At 37.4% G+C, this 21,626-nt stretch overlaps 1 protein-coding gene across 1 annotated transcript in view; it reads left to right on the forward strand.

Moving 5' to 3' along the window:
- FBN2 (fibrillin 2) overlaps nt 1-21,626 on the forward strand; it is a 237,357-nt gene that overhangs the window by 172,183 nt on the left and 43,548 nt on the right. Inside the window, exons 35-46 of the mRNA XM_036903223.2 lie at nt 4,181-4,303; nt 4,866-4,988; nt 10,357-10,518; nt 11,224-11,292; nt 11,705-11,830; nt 12,963-13,088; nt 13,694-13,846; nt 16,357-16,425; nt 17,329-17,454; nt 17,640-17,765; nt 18,227-18,352; nt 20,496-20,612. Of these exons, the coding sequence (XP_036759118.2) occupies nt 4,181-4,303; nt 4,866-4,988; nt 10,357-10,518; nt 11,224-11,292; nt 11,705-11,830; nt 12,963-13,088; nt 13,694-13,846; nt 16,357-16,425; nt 17,329-17,454; nt 17,640-17,765; nt 18,227-18,352; nt 20,496-20,612 (1,446 nt within the window). The remainder of the gene's footprint in view (nt 1-4,180; nt 4,304-4,865; nt 4,989-10,356; nt 10,519-11,223; nt 11,293-11,704; nt 11,831-12,962; nt 13,089-13,693; nt 13,847-16,356; nt 16,426-17,328; nt 17,455-17,639; nt 17,766-18,226; nt 18,353-20,495; nt 20,613-21,626) is intronic.

The following is a 21,626-nucleotide window of genomic DNA, read 5'->3' on the forward strand; positions in this document are numbered from 1 at the left end:
CCTCTCCCTCTCCTAGAAAGGGGACTTTGTGACTAGTATGATATCTTTCCAAGAAAAAGAGTTTGGGTTTTCTTTTAAATTAGAGACTCAGTTTTCCCTTTCCGTATAGTTTGGGCTACTGGCTATCCTTAGGGAGTCCATGAAAATATAAATGAATAAAGGAAAAAGATTGAAAACAATTCATAAACCATAAAGCTTTAACAAAATTCATGATTCATAGAAAACCTTTAAAAAAAATAATAACTCGGGTAACTGCTGGCCAAAGATTCTAAAATGAAACCAGATTTTAGGCTCTCCCTGCACTAGTGTCTAGTCAAAGAAACAGAAATAGTAAATATCAGTGCACACACACACACCAAATTATACACCCCGGGATGCCTCGGGGTAGAGCCTAGTGGCCCCACTACCACATGTGGCACAGAAGAAAGAGTGTCTGAAGAGCCTAGGATTCGCTGTAGACTCCCACCGATTTTGAGAGAATCACAATAAGAGGCTCTGGATAGGTGAATATTAGAGACTGAAGGCATTCATGCTTCTACATTCACCTGCTAGACTGGGCAGAATCTAATCCATTCTATGCAAGGCAGCTGTCGAATGAGCTTCATTTTTCTCCCCCACTCCTACCCCGCCGCACACACTCATGGTTTTTCTAAGCACTGAAGCCAATTAGCAGAAAATGTGAGTCAATGTGGTTATGGCATTACATGATTTATTACTCATGTCAACTGGACAAGAGTTAGCGGGAAAAGGAACAAGTCAGCAGTAGCCAGACATTTTTGCCAATATGAAATTTCAAAAATTAATTCTTTATGCATAAGACAGAGTTTCCCCCTCATGATTCTGTTCCTTTATCTGTGGCCTAGACCCTTCTAAAACTTCTCCCTGCACCTCCCCAAGGTGATGCTGAGCAGTTTCTATTTAATTGTGCTTCCTTCACATGTTGGTTTTTCATGGTATCTCATTACTATGGATGGAAATCCCAATTGCCAGGGCAGCTGAGAGTGGCACATGTGTGACTCACCCTCAGTGACACCCTCTGCCCCATTTAGCTAAATGCCAACTTCTGGGGTCTCAAAAAGGAAATCCCATGGTGCCTCCCTATTTCTCCTTATTTTTGTCTCCTCTCTTCCTATGAGATCTGGCTCCTCTAGACAGTGTCTCCTGAACTTACTAATTTAATTCCTTGATGTCTTCCCATCTTATTATTAATATATATCCCTCTGAATTGACCCTCTGATCCAACATTTTCCACTCAGCATCTACTTCTCACCACAAATTCTCAGAATTGTCAATAGTCTAAAAACTTGTTGCAGTTGGCCATTTCCCAGTATTCAGCCAAAATGGGGGAAAACAAAACCTGCAGAACCTCTTTGGAGATAGATTAGGATGCTATCACATGGAGTGAGCCTAGAGATAGACCTTTCGTTATAATATCTGAAGAGAAAGCAAAGGCCAGGTTCATCAACAATGAGCACAATGGAGCACTTCCCATCTACAATCACCCCACTTCAAGAAAGTTTGGGCTACAGAAGAGCAGCGTCCGTGGAATCCATGCCATGAGCTATCTTCCAAGTAAAGCCCAGATAAGACAGGGAGGATGTCAAGAAACTCCCATCTAAACTGTATCAGTTTACAAAAACTCTTGAAAGAGCTGACCGAGGGATGTGTACGCACACCGAAAAGAAGCAACAGCTCTGCAGACATCCTGTGGAAACAACCACCACAATAAAAACGTCCAAAAGCAGATAGGACCAACCCAGAGTAGAAAACAAGCCAAGGAACAAATTTCCCACTGGTACCCTGTGCTGTAGGTGACCTTAGTAAAAACACAGATATGGTTGAACAAGTTTCAAGAGATTATAAAAGCAAAATGAGGCAAAAAACAGAAAGGGAGATTGCAGACTCAAGGGAAAAGAAAAATGGGGCCCAATATAGCAAGTTTAGAGAACTTTTAAATAGAAGCAGAAAAGAACAGAAGAGAGAAAGCACGGAGAATGGACTGGAGGAAATTACAGTGAGCAAAAAAAAAAGGTGGAAGAAAGAAATTAACACAGAAGACAAAGACCATAACTGTAAACATCACTGGTGTCTCTGAAGTGAAAAGCCCCCAAAAATTGAGTAGAAAAAAGTATTTACCAAGCATTTTCCTGAAATAGAAGAAAGCAATGAATGTATAGGAAAAGGTGTAAATTATAAGACAAAGACTTAGCCTTATTACCTATTTACTCATTATTACTTTTGTCCACTTTAGTCATAGAGAAGGATTCTTCAGACTCCAGATAGAAAAGGCAAGTCGAGCAAAACTGAAACTTTTGGAATTAGAAGATACTAGGCCAATGTCTACAAAGTTCTGAGGACACGTATGACTAAAGAATATTGTACCTCATCACAAAGGCAGTAAGGCATACTCTCATACATGAAATAATTCAGAAAGAAAACACCTGTAGGAAAAAAACAAAAACTTCAAAGCAGTGAAATGCAATCAGGAAATAAATGAAGAAGTTACTGTAAAAACCTTTTGATTCCTTTAAGTAAAAATTAGTATGAAATACTGTACAGTTGTCCATGCCATAAACATTAAAAAGTTGAAATAATATAAATAATACAAAGGAATTGGAAGCATACATGAATGTTAGTTTTCTTATTCATTGTAGAGAATCCATTAACACCATCCAGAATTATATATGATTTTAATACAGCCAAAAGATGATAAATTTTCAGTGTTTTTCATCAGTTCTTAATATTAGAAGGTACTTTAGATACTGCCAAGATAAAGAAAAACTGACCTCATGACTAGAAATCGTTTCAGCTTCACTTTCTGTGAATGTGCTTAGAGAAATATTTGGCAAAATGTTCATCAATGATGACTATTTCTGGGTGGAAGCATTTATTAGTGATTTTTGGGTTTGCTGTCATTTTCTGTTTTCCCTATCTTTCCTGGTTGCTCTCAATACCTTTCTGTATTGATTGAATTTCTGAGTATGCATTAATTTCATAAGAACAAGACAGTATTCTTTTAAAATACCTTATTTTAGACAACTATTATATTATTTAAATGGAAGTTATTTCTAATAAAGATCATTTTAAAGGAAAATGCATACTTAGAGAGCTGATAAAAATTCCATTTTCAATTATAGATTAACACAACTCAATTATAAGCTAGCTTAATGTCTACATTCATTTATATAAAGAGAATAACTTTATTGCCCCAACACAAGAAAAGACACAAAAGATACCTTTACACATCAATTAAACTTTTAAACACAACTAAAACCCTACTTTAGGTGGTTGAAACTCATTATTTTAACTATCCTGAATCAACAGAAGACCCTTTTAAACTTAATGTATCATTGACTCAAGACAGACTTGACTAGACAAGTCATCCTAACATGCTAAAATGACGTGCCTGCTCTGCATTCTCAGAGCATGAGATAATTTGTGTACCAGAATGTCCAGCCTCTTCCTATGAGTAGAAATACAGATTATTTCTACAGCTGCACACATTTTCTTATGAATGAGGAGTGATAACTTCTCACTTACTGGTTTTGAGTTAAAGCTTCATAGAATAGTTTCATAACCTGAATTTATGACTTAAATGCAATAGAGTAATGCAATGAAATTTGTACGAATATGGAGCAGTGGATGAACTTACTACATGCTATTAAGAAAAGAGTTCTTTCCCTATTTACAACTGACTTCATGATAACAAATCAAATTATAGAGTAAAAAAGTTTTAAAAAGTTAAATCATTTTAATGAGGTCTTTAATATTTAAAATATTGTAAATTTTGTATGTTGTAGATGCTTATAAAACATGTTTGCTCTAAATTATTAGAATCTTTGAATTTGTTTTTATCTTTAGTATTTTACAATTACAATCCTTTGATATGTTCATAATTTTTTGTATTTTTTTATGCCTTAGGCCCATTCTTTCTTAAGTGTTTTATAACCCAAGACAGTTAAATAATGCCCATAAAATAAAATGATATTTCTTCTATAGCTTTGTTCCATAGAGGAACATTAGTTGCTTGCCATTGATGTGACCTACCTAATCAAATTTTAAAAAGTTTTAACTACATAAAAACATCTGGGAGGATAGAATAAGTTGTTAATATACATTATACATTAAATCAAAATGTCTTTGTAAACAAAAGATCACTATTTTTTTTTTGAACCTTCAGATATTGATGAATGCTCCTTCCAAAATATTTGTGTCTTTGGAACATGTAATAATTTGCCTGGAATGTTTCACTGTATCTGCGATGATGGTTATGAATTGGACAGAACAGGAGGGAACTGTACAGGTATGGCCAGTTCAGGGATTCCTCATGTTCTTATTAGTTGAAATAAATAGTTGTGCTAAGTATAAAAATTCCTCAAATTTCTGCTTAGCATTCTGCTTATTAGACTGCTGTGCCTTGGGTTTTATGGTTTTTAAAAAAGAAAATTATACATTCTGATATATTTATTTTTAACTGTGGAATTCATCCATTTTCATATAAACAATTTAGTATTAAATATCTACCATGGAATTATGAAAGTATTTCTTTATGTATGTACATGTATCTGTGTAGATACAGATATATAATTTTAGTTAAGCACAGTGACGTAACTATTTTCTTCTTCAGAATTCCAACATATAATTATCAATTAAGGACATTAAATGATATTATGAATACCATGTGACTGATCTACATGTCTATTGACATGTGTTTGGTATATACAAGAATTTAATCTTTATTTTATTTGTGCTGAGTCCCTCCTAAAGATCTTTACTAACTTGCAAAAATTCCAAATTCTTTTAAACAGAAATATGCATAGAGAAACTCAAGATGTTGATCTAGCCATTTTAAATGTCTTTCCTAGATATTGATGAATGTGCAGATCCCATAAACTGTGTAAATGGCCTATGTGTCAACACTCCAGGTCGCTATGAGTGTAACTGCCCACCTGATTTCCAGCTGAACCCCACTGGTGTAGGTTGTGTTGGTAAGTAAAAGCTATATGAAATGGACAAATAGAATTATAGAGAGTTAAATATTCAAATTCTTGGTAATGAACTGTGATGAGTATTTGCTACTATTAATTGGAAAACAAAATAGTTCATTCCCTTCACTAACTCCAGATTACCAAAACGTGTTCATTTGTATCATGTCTGTCTTTCAAGTTGTTACTTTGAAACAGGTATTCTCAAGACATCTGCTCTAACCTCCTCTTCCCACAGACTTGGGAATGAGGCTGTTCAAGGTTTCAGAGCTTGCAAAGGGCAGAGCTGAAGTAGTGTCCTGCAGTGCCTGCCTCCCTACCAGGGCATCCACCAGGGCAGCCCCAGGTGGTAAAGCCACTGGGATATACATTTCTCTCCCCTGTGAGAAGGGTCATGTAGGCCTGAGATAGATGAAGACAAGAATCAGAGAACTAGATTTCATGAGTCAAACTACTAGAGGGAAACACATTGGGAGATGGGAGAGAAGTGGGGAAAGCAGTAATGAAGGTTCAGAATCTTCCATCACACATTCCTGACATCTCTGATTTTTAGAAAATAATTGTCCAGTTTTTGCCATCTGCCCTATTTCTGCCCCTTAGTGAGTATTTACCTAGAGGAATAAATGGTCTGGGGAATTTCCTGAGAAAATATAAAAAAAAAAAAAATTCCTTGCTGTAGTAGTACTCTGCCTGCTGTCTTCAGTGTCAGCTTCCCTGTAGGCCTAAAGTATTTGGAGGGAATGTTTGCCACTGTGATTTATACACAATTTATAGGCTATTGCCAAATTTCAGACAATATATTTAGTTATGATTTATGGCTACTACTGAGTTCTGACTTTGTCTTTCAAAATTGTCTATTCAGTAAATATTGAGTACCTTCTATTCTAGGGGCTGGCACTTCAATAGTGAACAGAGTAAGCAACTTTCTGTTTTTGTTTACATTCTGGTAGCAGAGAGACAAATAAAATCAAGAATATTTTCTGACACTAGAGGTGGTTGGAGAAGTCTTGTGTTGAGATGGGGAGTTAGCCCCACAAAGGAAAGAGCAAGCCAACTGGACCTCTGAGAGGAGAAGCCTCCTACAAAAAGGAACAGTCTGTGCTAAGGGCCTGTGGTAGAGAATGTGGAGCCACAGCAATGAGACTGTAGTGGGAGAAGAGAAGTGGAGGGCAGATTATGAGCAATCTGAGAAGGGGCAAACAACCCAGATCACTAAGTGGTTCTCAACCCTAGGTACACTGAAAAATCCCACTTGGAACCTTAAAAGTTCCTGATACCTGCCTCATCCTCAGAAATGGAGTCACTGGGGCCTTAGTAGTTCTTAAAAGCTTCCTTGAATCAAAGGCAACTCATGAAAGGGAGTATTCCGAAAGTAACCAAACATAGATAGATGCCCAAAACCATTAGTAATAAGAAAAAGAAAAAAAGTAAAAACAGCTATATAAATATCACTTTATACTTAATAGACTGGCAAGAATTAGGAAACTTGGATAATATGAAGTCTTGATAGGGACACTGGCCTCAAGGAGCCCTCTCAGCCCTGCAGAGAATATTCTTGCACAATACTCAATTAATTGTCAACAGATAATCAATTTAGCTTTTGAGTTTCTTTTTAGAGCAATTATAACTGTTCATATGGATTGATACCTTGTGGCTTTATTCTTTCTTAGAAAACTTCCAAAGTATAAAGACTCATTCTATCACACAAATACTGTAAGGGTCCACTGGACCATTACATTATGAGATGTTAGTGATCTTATTTTTCCTTTGTCTTAAAACACTGTGGCATGTTATTATCCCAGGTTTTATTTCATCATTATTCATCAGTTATGCTCAATGATCCTAAAGACAAAGATGAATGTGACAAGAAAGGGGAACCTTAGGATGTCGCCTAGAAGGGCAACACAGTGGTGCAATAAAATGTCACCATTGCTTAATCCCTCAGTTTTTGTATCGTGTTGCCCGAGGGATTACATAATCTTTCAAGAAGGTATAAAAGTAAACCAAGAGACTCTTTTTGGAATCTTCATTTATTGAACACAGTTGAGAATTCAGCAGAACTTTTCACACCCTGGCCATAATGGCAAAGAGAAGAAAATTGACCATGGAAAATATTTGACAGTTGTTAGGTGGCTCAGCAGCTGAATGCAACATAGAGCAGCAGTCCATAGTCCCCATTCTAAAGGTGGTGATGGTGAAACTGATCACGCAGGCACAGGGTAAAGCTCTGAGTCTTCAGAGGTCAATCTCCTAGATGAAATTTTTCAGATTCAAGAATCAAAGAGTGAGTGAAGAATATTTCTCTAGACAAAGGGCATATGGTATCCTTATGTCTTAGTCAATAGGAAGAACTTTAGCGTGTAGTATTTGACTACCCAAATCATCCCAGGTTCTTATATTCTTTCATAACCAAACTTTAATTGATAATGTTCTTAAGTGGACAAATGATAAAGGCACATGTTTAGACAGAGGTTTTTGGAAGGAAATGCATGGCATAGAAATGAAAGAAAATCATTGGACTGATGATTCTAATTGGTGTTGATAAATCTAAAAATGAAAATGTTTTGTAGTTTGTGGAGCAAGAACCTGTCTTCTCATCAACAAAATTATGAGCTGTCCAGGTTTTCAATAATTTCTTCAGATAGTGTGTTGTAATGATGCAAGACCAGTTAGTAATAATAAGCTAGGACCTCTTAGAAATGTATTTGGACTGTGCAATCAGTTTATACAAAATAGCTATGTTTCATGTTGATGCATGACAGCTGACAAGCAGTTAATTTCACTCATAGGACCATTTTGGGTATATATGTGTATATACATATAGGTCTTCATAACAAAGAAAATATGAAATAAAAACTTAAATTGTCTATGATTACCTTTTTTATTTTATTTTATTTTGTTGCTTTGTTATCATTAATCTACAATTACATGAAGAACATTATGTTTACTAGGCTCCCCCCTTCATCAAGTGCCCTACACACACCCCATTACAGTCACTGTCCCTCAGCGTAGTAAGATGCTGTAGAGTCACTACTTGTCTTCACTGTGTTGCACAGCCCTCCCCATGCCCCACCCCATATTATACATGCTAATCGTAATGCCCCCTTTCTTTTTCCCCACCCTTATCCCTCCCTTCCCCCACATCATCCCCAGTCCCTTTCCCTTTGGTAACTGTTAGTCCATTCTTGGGTTCTGTGCTTCTGCTGCTGTTTTGTTCCTTCAGTTTTTCTTTGTTCTTATACTCCACATATGAGTGAAATCATTTGATACTTGTCTTTCTCCACTTGGCTTATTTCACTGAGCATAATACCCTCTAGGTCCATCCATGTTGTTGCAAATGGTAGGATTTATTTTCTTCTTATGGCTGAATGATACTCCATTATGTATATGTACCACATCTTCTTTATCCATTCATCTACTGATGGACACTTAGGTTGCTTCCATTTCTTGGCTATTGTAAATAGTGTTGCAATAAACATAGGGGTGCATCTGTCTTTTTCAAACTGGGCTGCTGTATTCTTAGGGTAAATTCCTAGAAGTGCAATTACATTTTTATTAAAATTTCTAGTACAGTTTTTTCACTGTATCTTCTTTCTTCTGCAAATTATCTTCTAAGTCACTTAACAAATACAAAAAATTTAAAAGGTCCATCAGATGCACGTGGTGGATGATGGTGACTGTTATTCCTGAGGCCGAATCCTAGAATATGTAAACTCTGTGAACCAACAGTTCCTCTCCTGGCTCTAGCTGTCGAAGAAAATAACTCACAGGCCCACACAGAGATGTGGGTACAGACATTCACTGCCACAGTACTTGTGGTGGCAGGGATTCAGAAACCATACTTAGAGGGTGGATTGGTGAAAAAAGAATGGCATTTGGACACCATGGAGTTAACAGATTGGATGTTACAAAAAAAAGAGAATGAGATATATGACAGAATGTCATTTATGCAAATTTAAAATGTGCACATAAAAATACTAATTTTACGAACACAGACAACATTACATTAAATACATTCAAATTGTTGGGTAGGGAACAAGAAATGGGAATGGAGAACAGGGGTAAAAGAGAATGAGAGGGAAGGAGAGAAGAAGGAGGGATGATATGAACACAAACCTCGTAAGGAGAGAACCATGAGCTAACCCGTGTCTCTGCACCTGAGATTCAGCAACCAAGAAAAACTGGAGGGAAAAAATGAGAAAAGACAAGTAAAATAATAAAAAGCTATCCAAGGGATTGAAACTACTTTGTAGACTGTGGTATGGACTTTAGATTTTACTCTGACTGAGATGGAAAGCCTGATGAGAGGCAATGCTTCCAAAGGATTGTTCTGGGTATGGTGGGGAAAACAGAGTCTAACTGGGTCCGGGACTGAGACCAAGAGATGAGTCAGGCAAGCATTGCAGCAGCCCAGGTGAGGGAAGAGAGGGGCTTGAATTCAGGTTGTGGTGATGGAAGCAGTGGTAAGTAATCAGATTCCAGATATGTTCTGAAGGTACAATTAACAGACTTTATTACTAGACTGGATCAGGGATGATGACTGCCTGCAAGGTTTAGGGCCTGCACAACTGAAAAAATGGAGTTTGTCTGCATTGAAGACGCAGAAGGCTAGGAGAGGAGTAAGCAAGTTTTGTATGTAGAGGGAAGAGTAGAGTCTGGATGGGATGTATTAACTTGAAGTTTAAGTATCTGCAGGGAGAAATCAGGCAGTTGGCAGACAGGTCTCCCCTTCATTAGGGGAGAGAGGAAGATGGAACCATAAATTTGAGAGACCTCAGCTGAAAGGTAGTACTTTAAGTCATGGAACTAATGAGGTGGTCTAAATGGTGATTGCATATAAACAAGAAAAAGTCTGAGATTCATCGATCTCTGAAAGAGCCTCTAAAATTGTTGCAGACTGTCTTTCCCCAAATCCACAAGGATGGCTATGCGAATTCAAACTAAACCATGGGAGAATGGAGATAATGGGCAGAAGAGGAAGAAAATGGGGTTACCAATAATTTTTTGATATGATACATAGCTTTAAATTAGCTTATCCTAGATCTTATTTCCATTATAGATAAACTCATCATATAGATTAATGACAGGAAAAATTTCTTGCACTCAGAAAGTCTGGAATGTCCCAAACGAGTCATTTCTTACTACCTTGTTTAGTCCATGGTCTATATGGATTTCTCAACTTAGGTGACTGTCGTAATAGATTTAATTCCTACAACTCAATCTTGAAAAGGTTTAAAGCAAGAGACTGTTTTGGGCTGAGGATGTAAATGAACCTACAGATTGTGAATTTCATCATTTGCGCGACCTTTCTCTAAAAAGGGATTCTTATCTGGCAAGGGCCGTTTTAAGCACCTGTGTTGTTGCTCTGCAGACAACCGTGTGGGCAACTGCTACCTGAAGTTCGGTCCGCGAGGAGACGGGAGTCTGTCCTGCAACACCGAGATTGGGGTGGGCGTCAGCCGGTCCTCCTGTTGCTGCTCCCTGGGGAAAGCCTGGGGAAACCCCTGTGAGACGTGCCCCCCTGTCAATAGCAGTGAGTATGGAGCTGATGCAGAACAAGGGAATGAAGTGGTAGCTGAAGACCAGTTGCCATTTTAATCTTGTGCTGGGGACAGGGAAATAGAGCCCAAAGTCTGCATTTGGATGACTTTCAGGGACTATGCTGAAACCAGCCGAGGGTGTGTTATGTAAAAGGAATTTGAATTCCTCTCTTCTTGTTGTTTTTCACAATAGGATTAAAAGAAAAAGCATTTGTTAAACCAAAATCCAGTATGAATGGTGATAACATCAATTTTCCGTGGTACCACAGATAAAGGCCATTCTTCTCAGAGGTTGTGGTAGTTCAGGTTCATAGATGTGTTACACTCCTCAAATCAATCATATGATGCCTTAAGTTGAAATGTATGCTCTGATAGGGACATGGATGAAACTGTCGAATTGTTGAGTCTTTGAGGTTTTATTTACTAGCCAGAAGAGTTGTGATAAAAATTATCTACAAAGTTTTTTCTTTAACCAAACACAGAGTTTTTTTGTTATTCTACCGTGTATATAATTTACGAAATCATGATATTACTTCAAGTTGAAGTATCATTTTAAGTGTATTTGAAAGGGTACTAAGGAAAAAGCAGATAATATACCCCTTAGGATATGTGTTTTGAACCTGGCAGTTGCTAAATGCTTGTTAAGTCTCAGCCCCTTGGACAAGATATGAAATCTCTTCTTTTCCATTGTTTTGTAGCTGAATATTACACCCTGTGTCCCGGGGGTGAGGGCTTCAGACCTAACCCCATCACAATCATCTTAGAAGGTAAGCACACCTCTAATTGTCACCCAGATTTAAACAAGATAAAGAGTTTACTTTAGAGAAAAGCTGGTAGGAAAGTTAGTGTGGAACAACCCCAACTACATTATTTTGCAAAACTACAGATGGACAGTCGATTACCAGGATGCTGAATGACCACTTGGAAATCAGAAAGATGATTCTTTGCAGTGATCTGATGCCTGATTGCTCTACAGACAAACTCTTTACCGCTGTTTCTCAACTTTATAATCATCCCTAAATTGCTTTAATCACTCCTCTCAAATTTTAGCAAAGGTTCCTGGACAAAGCCCAGAAAATCCATCTAAGTGTGCATCCACAGTGTGTGGAAGACTGCAGGTCTTACAGGATCCCACGTCTGAAAGTGTTTGCTGTAAGCGAGCTGTCTCCCCTTTTGCAGATATTGATGAATGCCAGGAGTTACCAGGTCTCTGCCAGGGTGGAAACTGCATCAACACCTTCGGGAGCTTCCAGTGTGAGTGCCCGCAAGGCTACTACCTCAGCGAGGAGACCCGCATCTGTGAAGGTGAGGTGAATTTACACCTAAAAATGACCAGTGCTGTTTAAAACAAAATTAGTGGTCAGGTCTGGAGAAAAGAGTCCATCCTCAAATCCTGTCAGAGGATCTCTTGGGACCGGTTCATAGCTTTTTTTCTTTTCATATCAATGCCACTAACTTGTACGATGATAGAGAAATTAATGTCCAACTTATTTGCTTTAATTTATTATTATTTTCCCCCGAGTAAATGGGTGGTTTGGATATGGGGAAAGCTGAAGTAGTGAGAAAATGTTCAATATCAATTAAGTTATTAATTCACATATTGAGAAGTTATATTTTACATAGGGAAAATAGGTAAGCTTGAATGCAACTATTAAGTTAATATTTTTCAGTACTTTTCAAATGTTAAATGGCACAGGGTGAAGAAGTTCAAAGGTCATACAGACACCTCCTTGGCTTCCATCCCCCTGCTCCTCACATGGCACTATAGTAAGCCTTTTTGGGGCCTGTCTCCCCACTAGAGAGGGACCTTCTTGAGGCAAAGTCCACATCTTACTCATCTTCATAGCTACAAGTTCTAGCTTACAATAGAATCTCAGTATTTAATTATGGAATAAATGAATGACTGCTTCTGAAAGCAAACATCAAACAGGTAACATAATCAACTCCATTATAACCTCTCATGGAACATGTCTGAAAGAAATATGATTTATTCAATAAAGAGAATAGCAAACAGCCACACTGTGTCTAGAATCTCTAAATGGGCACCAGTTCGAAAGGGGCCATAAAGATGAAGTCTTTCCTAACTGCATTCAGTTTAAGGTGGCACCGAAATTTAGTTAAAATGACCTAAGAGGAAAGGAGACTTTAAAGCAGTTCCAATTAAGAATATGAAAGTTTTATCTTTTGCCACTTTGGAATAATTTCTTTTGATCATTTATATATTTGAATATTAGAATTTTTTCTTTCAAAGAAAGACATACTTTACATCATGTAAATGCACATTTGAGGGTATTTCCTATATAACTGCCTTAAATTCTACATTTTTGTAAAATATAGGGATTTAGGGAATCAGCTGTAGGCTTGTTCGGTAATGTAAATATCAAAAATGCATGGAAAAATACCTCAATTAATTAATGGCTATTCTTGCCTACTCTAGATATTGATGAGTGTTTCGCACATCCTGGCGTCTGTGGACCTGGGACCTGCTACAACACCCTGGGAAATTACACCTGCATTTGCCCACCTGAATACATGCAGGTCAACGGAGGCCACAACTGCATGGGTAGGTAAAGGTCTCTAACTAATAAGGTCCCGGTTGCTGGCTTCCCAGCTAACACTTAGGTCTCAGGCACCAATGTCTCAGAATTTTGTTCAGAAAACTTGAAATTAAATCTTTGTGAATGATGACATATTTCCAAGTCTTATATACTTATGGCTCTGTGTCATATTTTAAACTTTGGCCATATAAGTATTTTAAAAAGTATCAGTCTGGGATAGGAAATTCCATCACATTTTAAATGATACATTCCTAAATAATGTTTATTTTCTATTCATATAAAATGAACATTATTTGACAAATAAAAGAAAATTTAAAATCTAACATGTAATACTTTTTAGATTGAAGAAATGCTTTTGAGTAGAGAAACGAATGTCTATTAACTGTGTTGCCCAAGAAAATTATAAATGAAATCCCTTATTTAAAAACAGGAGACTCATTAATCTAAAAATGATTTCAGTTCAACTTAAAGAATTATTTTAAGATACCTCCCAATTATCAAGAGATTTTTCAGAGTTGTGTTGATGGAGAAACTCTGGTGTCTCCGGGTGTGTGGGCTTCATTATTAGCTGCTTGCTGACTGGTCAGTGGACTTGTTTTTCTGTATGTAGACATGAGAAAAAGCTTTTGCTACCGAAGCTATAATGGAACCACCTGTGAGAATGAGCTGCCTTTTAACGTGACCAAGAGGATGTGCTGCTGCACGTATAACGTGGGCAAAGCCTGGAACAAACCATGTGAACCATGCCCGACTCCAGGAACAGGTAAGCACACAGCTCCTGCTCCTGCTGCAGGCTGAGCAGCAGTGCATGCACACGTGTGACTGTAATGAAAGCAAACACGTACTAAACCAAACATGCTCAGGTCTGGAAATGTCCAAGAGCATCATATGGCTGTTTCCCCAGTGGGCCTCCTTGGGATAGGAACACCAGTCTCTGTGATAGCTGTGGAGTAGGAGTGTGCATTCTGAAAAGAAGCCCCATTGCTAAACTGATAAAGTGTATAGCACCAGTCCAGGTAAACCCATTGTCTTAAATCATGCTGGTTAATTGTTCATTTATTCATAGAGCAAATACTTATTGAGCAACTGCGTGTCATTGTGCTAGACTCAGAAGGTATAATATTCTGATTTAAAAACTTGTACTTTCAGTCCAAGTGCAGTATCTCTTTTCAGTTCAATCTTGCAGAGTATGCAAAAAATGGATTTGATGAGCAAACATTACATAAAAGCAACTTATTGTCAAAGTGGTCCTTATATATCCTTTCCCTCAAATATATCTGCATTTTTTAGGCAGAAGCAGAGCTGGTCTTTACAAGGCAAATTTTTTCTCACAAGCACAGACTCTTTTAAAAGAAGCACTGAAAGATAAAAGAAACAAGAACAAAAAAGAAAAAAATCGTCTTAAAATTGTTGCCCACCAAGGTTCTTTTATGAGCTAGAAACTGATCCCTTTAATAGTTGTAGATACTAACTGTTGAACCACTAGGACAAATGGGAAAGAACAGTTGTGGATTTTGTTATCAAATATTACTTAGAATGTATGTATTAAAATGCTTCATTTAATGTGATGATGAAATAAAATGGAGAGGTGATGAAAAGTGACATGTGGGCCATTTCTCAGTGACTCAAATTCAGCGGGCAAGTGGATTTCTTTGCCCTAACTTGCCATAGTTTTGTTCAGAAAAAACAAGTAAAAACATTTTCACAGTTTCTAATTTAAATATTCCATTAGTTAGAAATTGAACCTCATTGACTTGGGAATTTAAACATCACTTTTCTGTGTGAGAGGAAGTAAAGGACTTAGTTTTGAGAGACAGGTGTGTGTTTAAATTGAAGCTCTGCTGAAGATAAGTAGTGACTCTATAGTATCTTACTATGCTGATGGACAGTGACTGCAATGGGGTTGGAGGGGACTTGATAACATGGGTGAGTGTAGTAACCACAATGTTGCTCATGTGAAACCTTCATAAGATTGTATGTCAATGATACCTTAATAATAAATAAATTGAAGCTCTGCCGCCTATTGTCTAACCTTAGGCTAAAAAGTTTATCCTTTTTGAAACTGATTCCTCATATATAAAATAGGGGTAATAAATAAATAATGACAGTGACTAATTCATACAGTGATACTGACAAATGAGATGATAGACAGTTGACTCTTGAACGACATGGGGGATAGGGTGGTTGCCCATCCCCACACACAGTTGAAAATCTATGTATAACCTTTAACTTCCCCAAAACTCACCTGATAGCTTACTGTTGACTGGAAGCCCTGCTGATAACATACACAGTCAATGAATGCATATTTTGTATGTTATAGGGATCACATACTGTATTCTTATAATAAAGTAAGCTAGGGAAAATGATCTTTCAGATTACTGCAAATCTCCAAAAATATTCCATTAAATTTATTGAAAAAAATCCAGACATAAGTGGACTCACACAGTTTCAACTCATGTTGTTCAAGGAGCAACTATATATGTTACAATTCGCACCTTGCCAAGCAATTACATGCTCTGGATACCGGGTGAATTTTGGTGGATTCACTGACAGTGTACCTCCCCTGACAGTATATGGAGTGTAGTATGCAGTATCTGTTTTAACTTAACACTATTTCCCAGAGTTTTACTTACTTGTATAGCAGTGGGTATCAGAAATGATCCACCTCTCAAAAATTAGGATTCTTTGAAATTTCTGTTAGTTTGAAGAATTATGTGTGGGAGTAATTCTTACAGTCTCCATGCATTATTCCATGATGCATTGTTTTTGATGCCTCAAATTTCACATTCCAACAAAGAGACCTTTATGTTTAAAAACTGAGACGTTAGTGTCTCCTTCATTATTCATTGTTAACCTGTTTCACCACCATGAATTCGTTTTGCACATCTATGCCCTTGTACGATTCACAATCCCTTTTTAAGTTGGTACTCTAATTTGGTTTTTCAATCTGCCTAAATTGGAACATTTTTAAAGGTCTGCATGTCAAAAGTAAAAAAGAATTTAAATGCCTAACGTATATATTTTTAATTTTGCAATGATTTAACTTTTCTAATATCAGCAATCAAAAGTTGATAATAATAATAATAGCAATGGTAAAGAAGACCTACGTCTGTTCCTTACAGAAGCTGACACTGTTATCAAATAAATATAATTGGAATGAAAACGTCTGGTTGTGAATAATATAAAATATATTTGTCAGTGATACTATGTAAAATGTTATTTTGAAGGAGTTTGAGAATTTTAAGATACATTTGCATTGTTTGTCTCTTAAAGCTGACTTTAAAACCATATGTGGAAATATTCCCGGATTCACCTTTGACATTCACACAGGAAAAGCTGTTGGTAAGTTTTTCCAGGTTGTTGATTTAAATACATGTATGTACCTTTTTGTAAAATCTGTTCACTGTTTTTAAAGTTTAAACTACCGTAAAATACATAATCAAGATTCTGATCTAATATAATATAGTTAGACAAGAAAGACGTAACATGTTTACAGACTCTAACCAAGTGTTAATAATGGTATTAATCCATCAGCATGGTCTGGTGATTAAGTCAGGAGAGTTATGTGATTATCTCAAGATTTTATACATACCAAGCTAAATCTGTAGTTTTCCTGTCATGAATATTATATTATATGACTTTAAACAATCTATCTTATTTTAACATTTAGTTGTTACTTTCATAAGTACACGTTTATGTTTTTGGTGTATTTCTGCAGTGTCCCTTTCTGCTAATCTACTTAGGTATTTGCAGAATTATTAATTATACAAGTTATTTCCTTCTGAATATACTTTCTATTGCTCATTCTACTTTTCTTCCTCAAAGATTAAATAAGCAATATAACTTTAAGTCTACATTATCAATCTATATATAACAAAGTACATAAAATTAAGAAAACCTAGCTTTTTTTAAATCACGTAAATACCAGCAGATAGTGGAAACTAATACATAACTTGAAGAAGCAGCTTAATTCCATAGGGAGTTCATTTGGTATACTGACACTAAAATCACTTGGCATATTTGATCAGCTACTAAAATTTTTCCTTCACTGTTTAAAGGAAACAATCCATTTTATGGCCTCTGTGCTTTCATAAACCACAAAAATCATTCATACCAGCATAGAATTGATTTTTGTGATGCTGAGTATGTGTTCTCATGCCAGTGTACACATAGCATTATTCAAGGTTTTATAGTAAATCCATTAAGCGGAACCACATATATTTGACCATATCTCTTCAATTTCAGACATTGATGAATGTAAAGAGATTCCAGGCATTTGTGCAAATGGTGTGTGCATTAACCAGATTGGCAGTTTCCGCTGTGAGTGCCCTACAGGATTCAGTTACAATGACCTGCTCCTGGTCTGTGAAGGTAATCTGCATGATGTATGAACTTTATCCAAAAAAAAGTTTGGTAAGCCACAAATGGTTTTAGACACTGTTGTGATTTTTATTCTTTCTGCTGAGCATTGGGGAATTGATCACCCGGTCGGTTAGGTGCATGTAATACTAAATGCACTGATGAAATTTTTCTGAATGGAACTGTTGTCCTTTCAGATATTGATGAGTGCAGCAATGGCGATAATCTCTGCCAGCGGAACGCGGACTGCATCAACAGCCCTGGCAGTTACCGCTGTGAGTGTGCTGCGGGCTTCAAGCTTTCACCCAACGGAGCCTGTGTCGGTAAGAAAGAGACTGACCCATTCTTCGGCATTGAGCAAAATGTCCTTTAGATTTCCTCCATGAAAACATTGTGTATGCTTGACTGTCAAAAAAATTTTTCAAAGATAGTTTGGAAAAGATTTTCTAAGTCTATTCATTCACATTGTGCCTATATCACCATGTAGTATAGATTATTTTGTTAGGGAAAGAAGCGTCTTCAATGGATTTTCCTCGAACTGGACCACAAAATAAAATAGTAGCCTCGAGAGATCGATCAACTTTACCAAATTGCATAATTTTTCTAAGAAAAGAGGCTTGGATGCTTTAAAGCCTTGCTTATTTTGATTCAGCTGTAGTTATGGTTCATTTTCAGCCTGCCTGCAATAATTAATAGCAGGTTATGGAAAAACGCCTCTGAAAAAAATGGAGGAATCTTAATAAAAATCAGATATGTCTAACATGTGTTCTATTTTTTGTTTTAGATCGCAATGAATGTTTAGAAATTCCTAATGTTTGCAGTCACGGCCTGTGTGTTGATTTGCAAGGAAGTTACCAGTGCATCTGCCACAATGGCTTTAAGGCTTCTCAGGACCAGACCATGTGCATGGGTGAGGAGGGGGCTGACACCCAGGGGGCCAGGCAGCACTGAGTCTCCAGAAGAGATTAAGTTCAGCCACTTGGCACGAGTAACTGCCTTGTCTCTGTCACAAACAGTCTTACAAAAAGTTAGCTCTGTTAAATTGCTTACGGTTTTATTGTGTGAAATTTGCAAGCAGGAACACACACCACGTATGTTCATTGGTTCAGTGTTCACAATCTTTTTCCCCAGATGACTTTGTCTTGCTCAGCCTGCGCTCTGGGACACTCACGGTTCTATGGAAGTCACCACAGTACAAGCTGCCCTTTGCCCTTCTCTGTTCCCACTCAAGAAACCCTTTCTGAGTGCCACAATACAAAGGCGTAGTAAGAGAGGCCGCAAATGTAGATATACACCTACATATATAAAAATACATTTTTCCCATGAATACTTGGGACTTAGCTGCTGCTTCTGTGTTTTAACTCTTTTTTCTATTTTAGTATCGTTAATATACAATTACATGAGCAACATTGTTACTACATTCCCCCCATTATCAAGTCCCCACCACATACCCCATTACAGTCACAGTGCATCAGCATAGTAATGCTATAGAGTCACTACTTGTCTTCTCTGTGCTAGACTGCCTTCCCCATGCCCCCCCTACATTATGTGTGCTATTCATAATGCTCCTTTTTTTCCCACCCGTCCTCCCCAGTCCCTTTCCCTTTGGTAACTGTTAGTCCATTCTTGGGTTCTGTGAGTCTGCTGCTGTCATGAAACCATAAAACTCTTAGAAAAAAACATAGGCAAAACTCTCTTGAATATAAACACCAACAGCTTCTTCATGTGTTTTAACTCTTAAAAATTTTTGGAAGCAAATGTAGCAAAACTCAAAGTCCCAGTAGCTAATGTACTTGTTAGTTACAGAATAATCGTGCTCAGGAAGTACTTGCTCACAGTGGAAATTAATACGATTTCAAAGGCAGATGGGCTGGATGCCTTGGAACTCTGCGTAGCTCCTTAAATCTGCTGTCAGCTCCTGGTTGTATCTCTACTGAAAGAGTTCTCCATGCTTTGCACTTGAAGAAGGAAAATTAAATTTAAAACTTGGCTGTTCATAATTAGCATGTTCTCTGTTTAGAAAAAGCTAGAATTATGCATCTACTCTTTTGGTACTCAAGATACTATCTGTAAGAGTAATAAAGCCAGATTTCAGCACAGTAGAACATTTCCTTTATAGAGCACCCCCACCAGGAGGACCGCCTGCAGATGGCTGGCTTCCTGCTTCACCTCCTAAGAGCTCCTCTCTGGATTCTCCCCTCGTGGTGGGAAGAATTCCCTAGGGCATGCTTGTGCAAAGGACACATAGAGGGTCTGTCCCTGTCTGCGTGAATTTTCCATGCGTGCTTGCGTACACGTGCTGCAACAGGCTGTACTGAGAGAGAATATGATATGCTAAAAACAAATGTGAGATTTATGATTCAGAAGTTCACATGAAGAAAATCCACCCTCAGGCCAACAATGAGTCCATGATAAAAGTGAGCCAGACTCCTTGGTGTGCCCCCCGTAAGAGAAGCTTCCTCCCTAAGGAGCAATACCTTTTGGTGCATGGGTGAGGGGTTTTGGCAGCCTGGAAGTTCCAGTCTAGCAGACGCTCTCATTTGAGGATGACCCTTCTAAATAGTTTCTTAAATCTTTTTTTTTTTTTGAAAGCCAATAATACTGAGTTCTAATAGACTTCTTCGGTTTGAATTCCATTCCTAAAATTTAGGAAACTAAAGTTTATCTTTATTGTGCCAATCACATTAACATATGTAAATTTCTGGGGTAGTGTTTATCATGTTTAAGGGAACAAATTGTTTTAGTGTGTCAAAAGATGGGTTTCCTTTTAAGCAAACCTATTCACTGAAACACCTCCAATAAGAGGATGCCTTCCCAGGCTAGTCCTGAGTACCGTATTTGCCTGTAGCTCATTAAACAGTAACTTATAATTTTATAATTTAGAATGTTCTCTACCTCATACTTATTTTCCTTAAAATAAATATGGGTTCCCAGCATTGAATGAGGAAAATCTAAGGAAGTAAATAGTGTCTAAAAAAATGTGTTTACTAGGCTATGTTTTTCTAGTTAAAAACTAGAAAATTCAATTCCCTTGAACCATTGTCTTTTTACAGATGTTGATGAGTGTGAGCGGCATCCGTGTGGAAATGGGACCTGTAAAAACACCGTTGGATCCTACAACTGTCTCTGCTACCCCGGGTTTGAGCTCACTCACAATAATGACTGCCTGGGTAGGTCCCAAGTACTCAGTCATTCCTCTATTGCTATTTCATTTCCTCACAATGTACTGACATAAAGTATAAAACCAAAGAATAAGTATTTTTAGTATTAAAATTGCAAATATGGCCAAAGATATGTAATTTTGACTAATTTCTAGTTAACTAAAGACATAATATTGGCTTAAATAATCAGAAGGCAATCTGCTACATAGAGTATGCAGCTGATTCTGGAAGAAAGCCAGGCAGATGGTAGTAAGTGTATTGGGACCGCTTTAGGGCTTTGGGCTATTTTTATCAGTGTTGGGATCGAAGATAGGCCTGTCATTGTTGCAGCATTAGTACTAGTATTTCACATAATTCATTCTTGATTTATATTCAAATACTAACAGCCTCCAGCTTAAGAACATGTTGTGTCTTGAAACTTCATTTTCTGTAAGCTTTTCAAGCCAGGGATGCTTTTTCCCACAGAAACAGTGTATGGTGACTAAGTCAGGCCTCAGAAACCTATTTGATCTCTATGAACCACTCTAGATTTTCAGTGGAAAATGAAACCATGCCCTATGGATGGTATAGGATTTTAGCCTTTGCGCATAACAGACAGTGGCTGAAATAAGAATTGATTGTGAGTGGAGGGGGACCCTATTGTTGGTGGCAGAGATAATAAGAGAGATGACGACAAATGTTTCTTGCTTACCAGTACCAGGCCTTACAAAATAACATTTCTTAGTTCACGTGATCCCATAAGGTCTGTGAAGGTAGCTTAGGCTTCCTACCATTACAGGACCATCACGGCCCAAACCTACCTCCTAAGTGAACCCAATATATGTTCTTCTAAGTTTCCTTTATTTTTCAAAATTCTGTGAAGATTTTGTGCAACTATGAAAATATTAGAGCTAATTGGACATTTTATTCAGCTTTCACCTTCTTGTTCATAGTTTCTCAGACTCTTTGTACAGCCAGGGAGATCTGAAGATACAGACATGGCTCTGATCAAAGTAGAATATTCAAACAACCCAGAAAATTCCC

This window comes from Manis pentadactyla, chromosome 13, assembly GCF_030020395.1.
Source record: "Manis pentadactyla isolate mManPen7 chromosome 13, mManPen7.hap1, whole genome shotgun sequence".
In the NCBI taxonomy this organism is placed as follows: Eukaryota; Metazoa; Chordata; class Mammalia; order Pholidota; family Manidae; genus Manis; species Manis pentadactyla.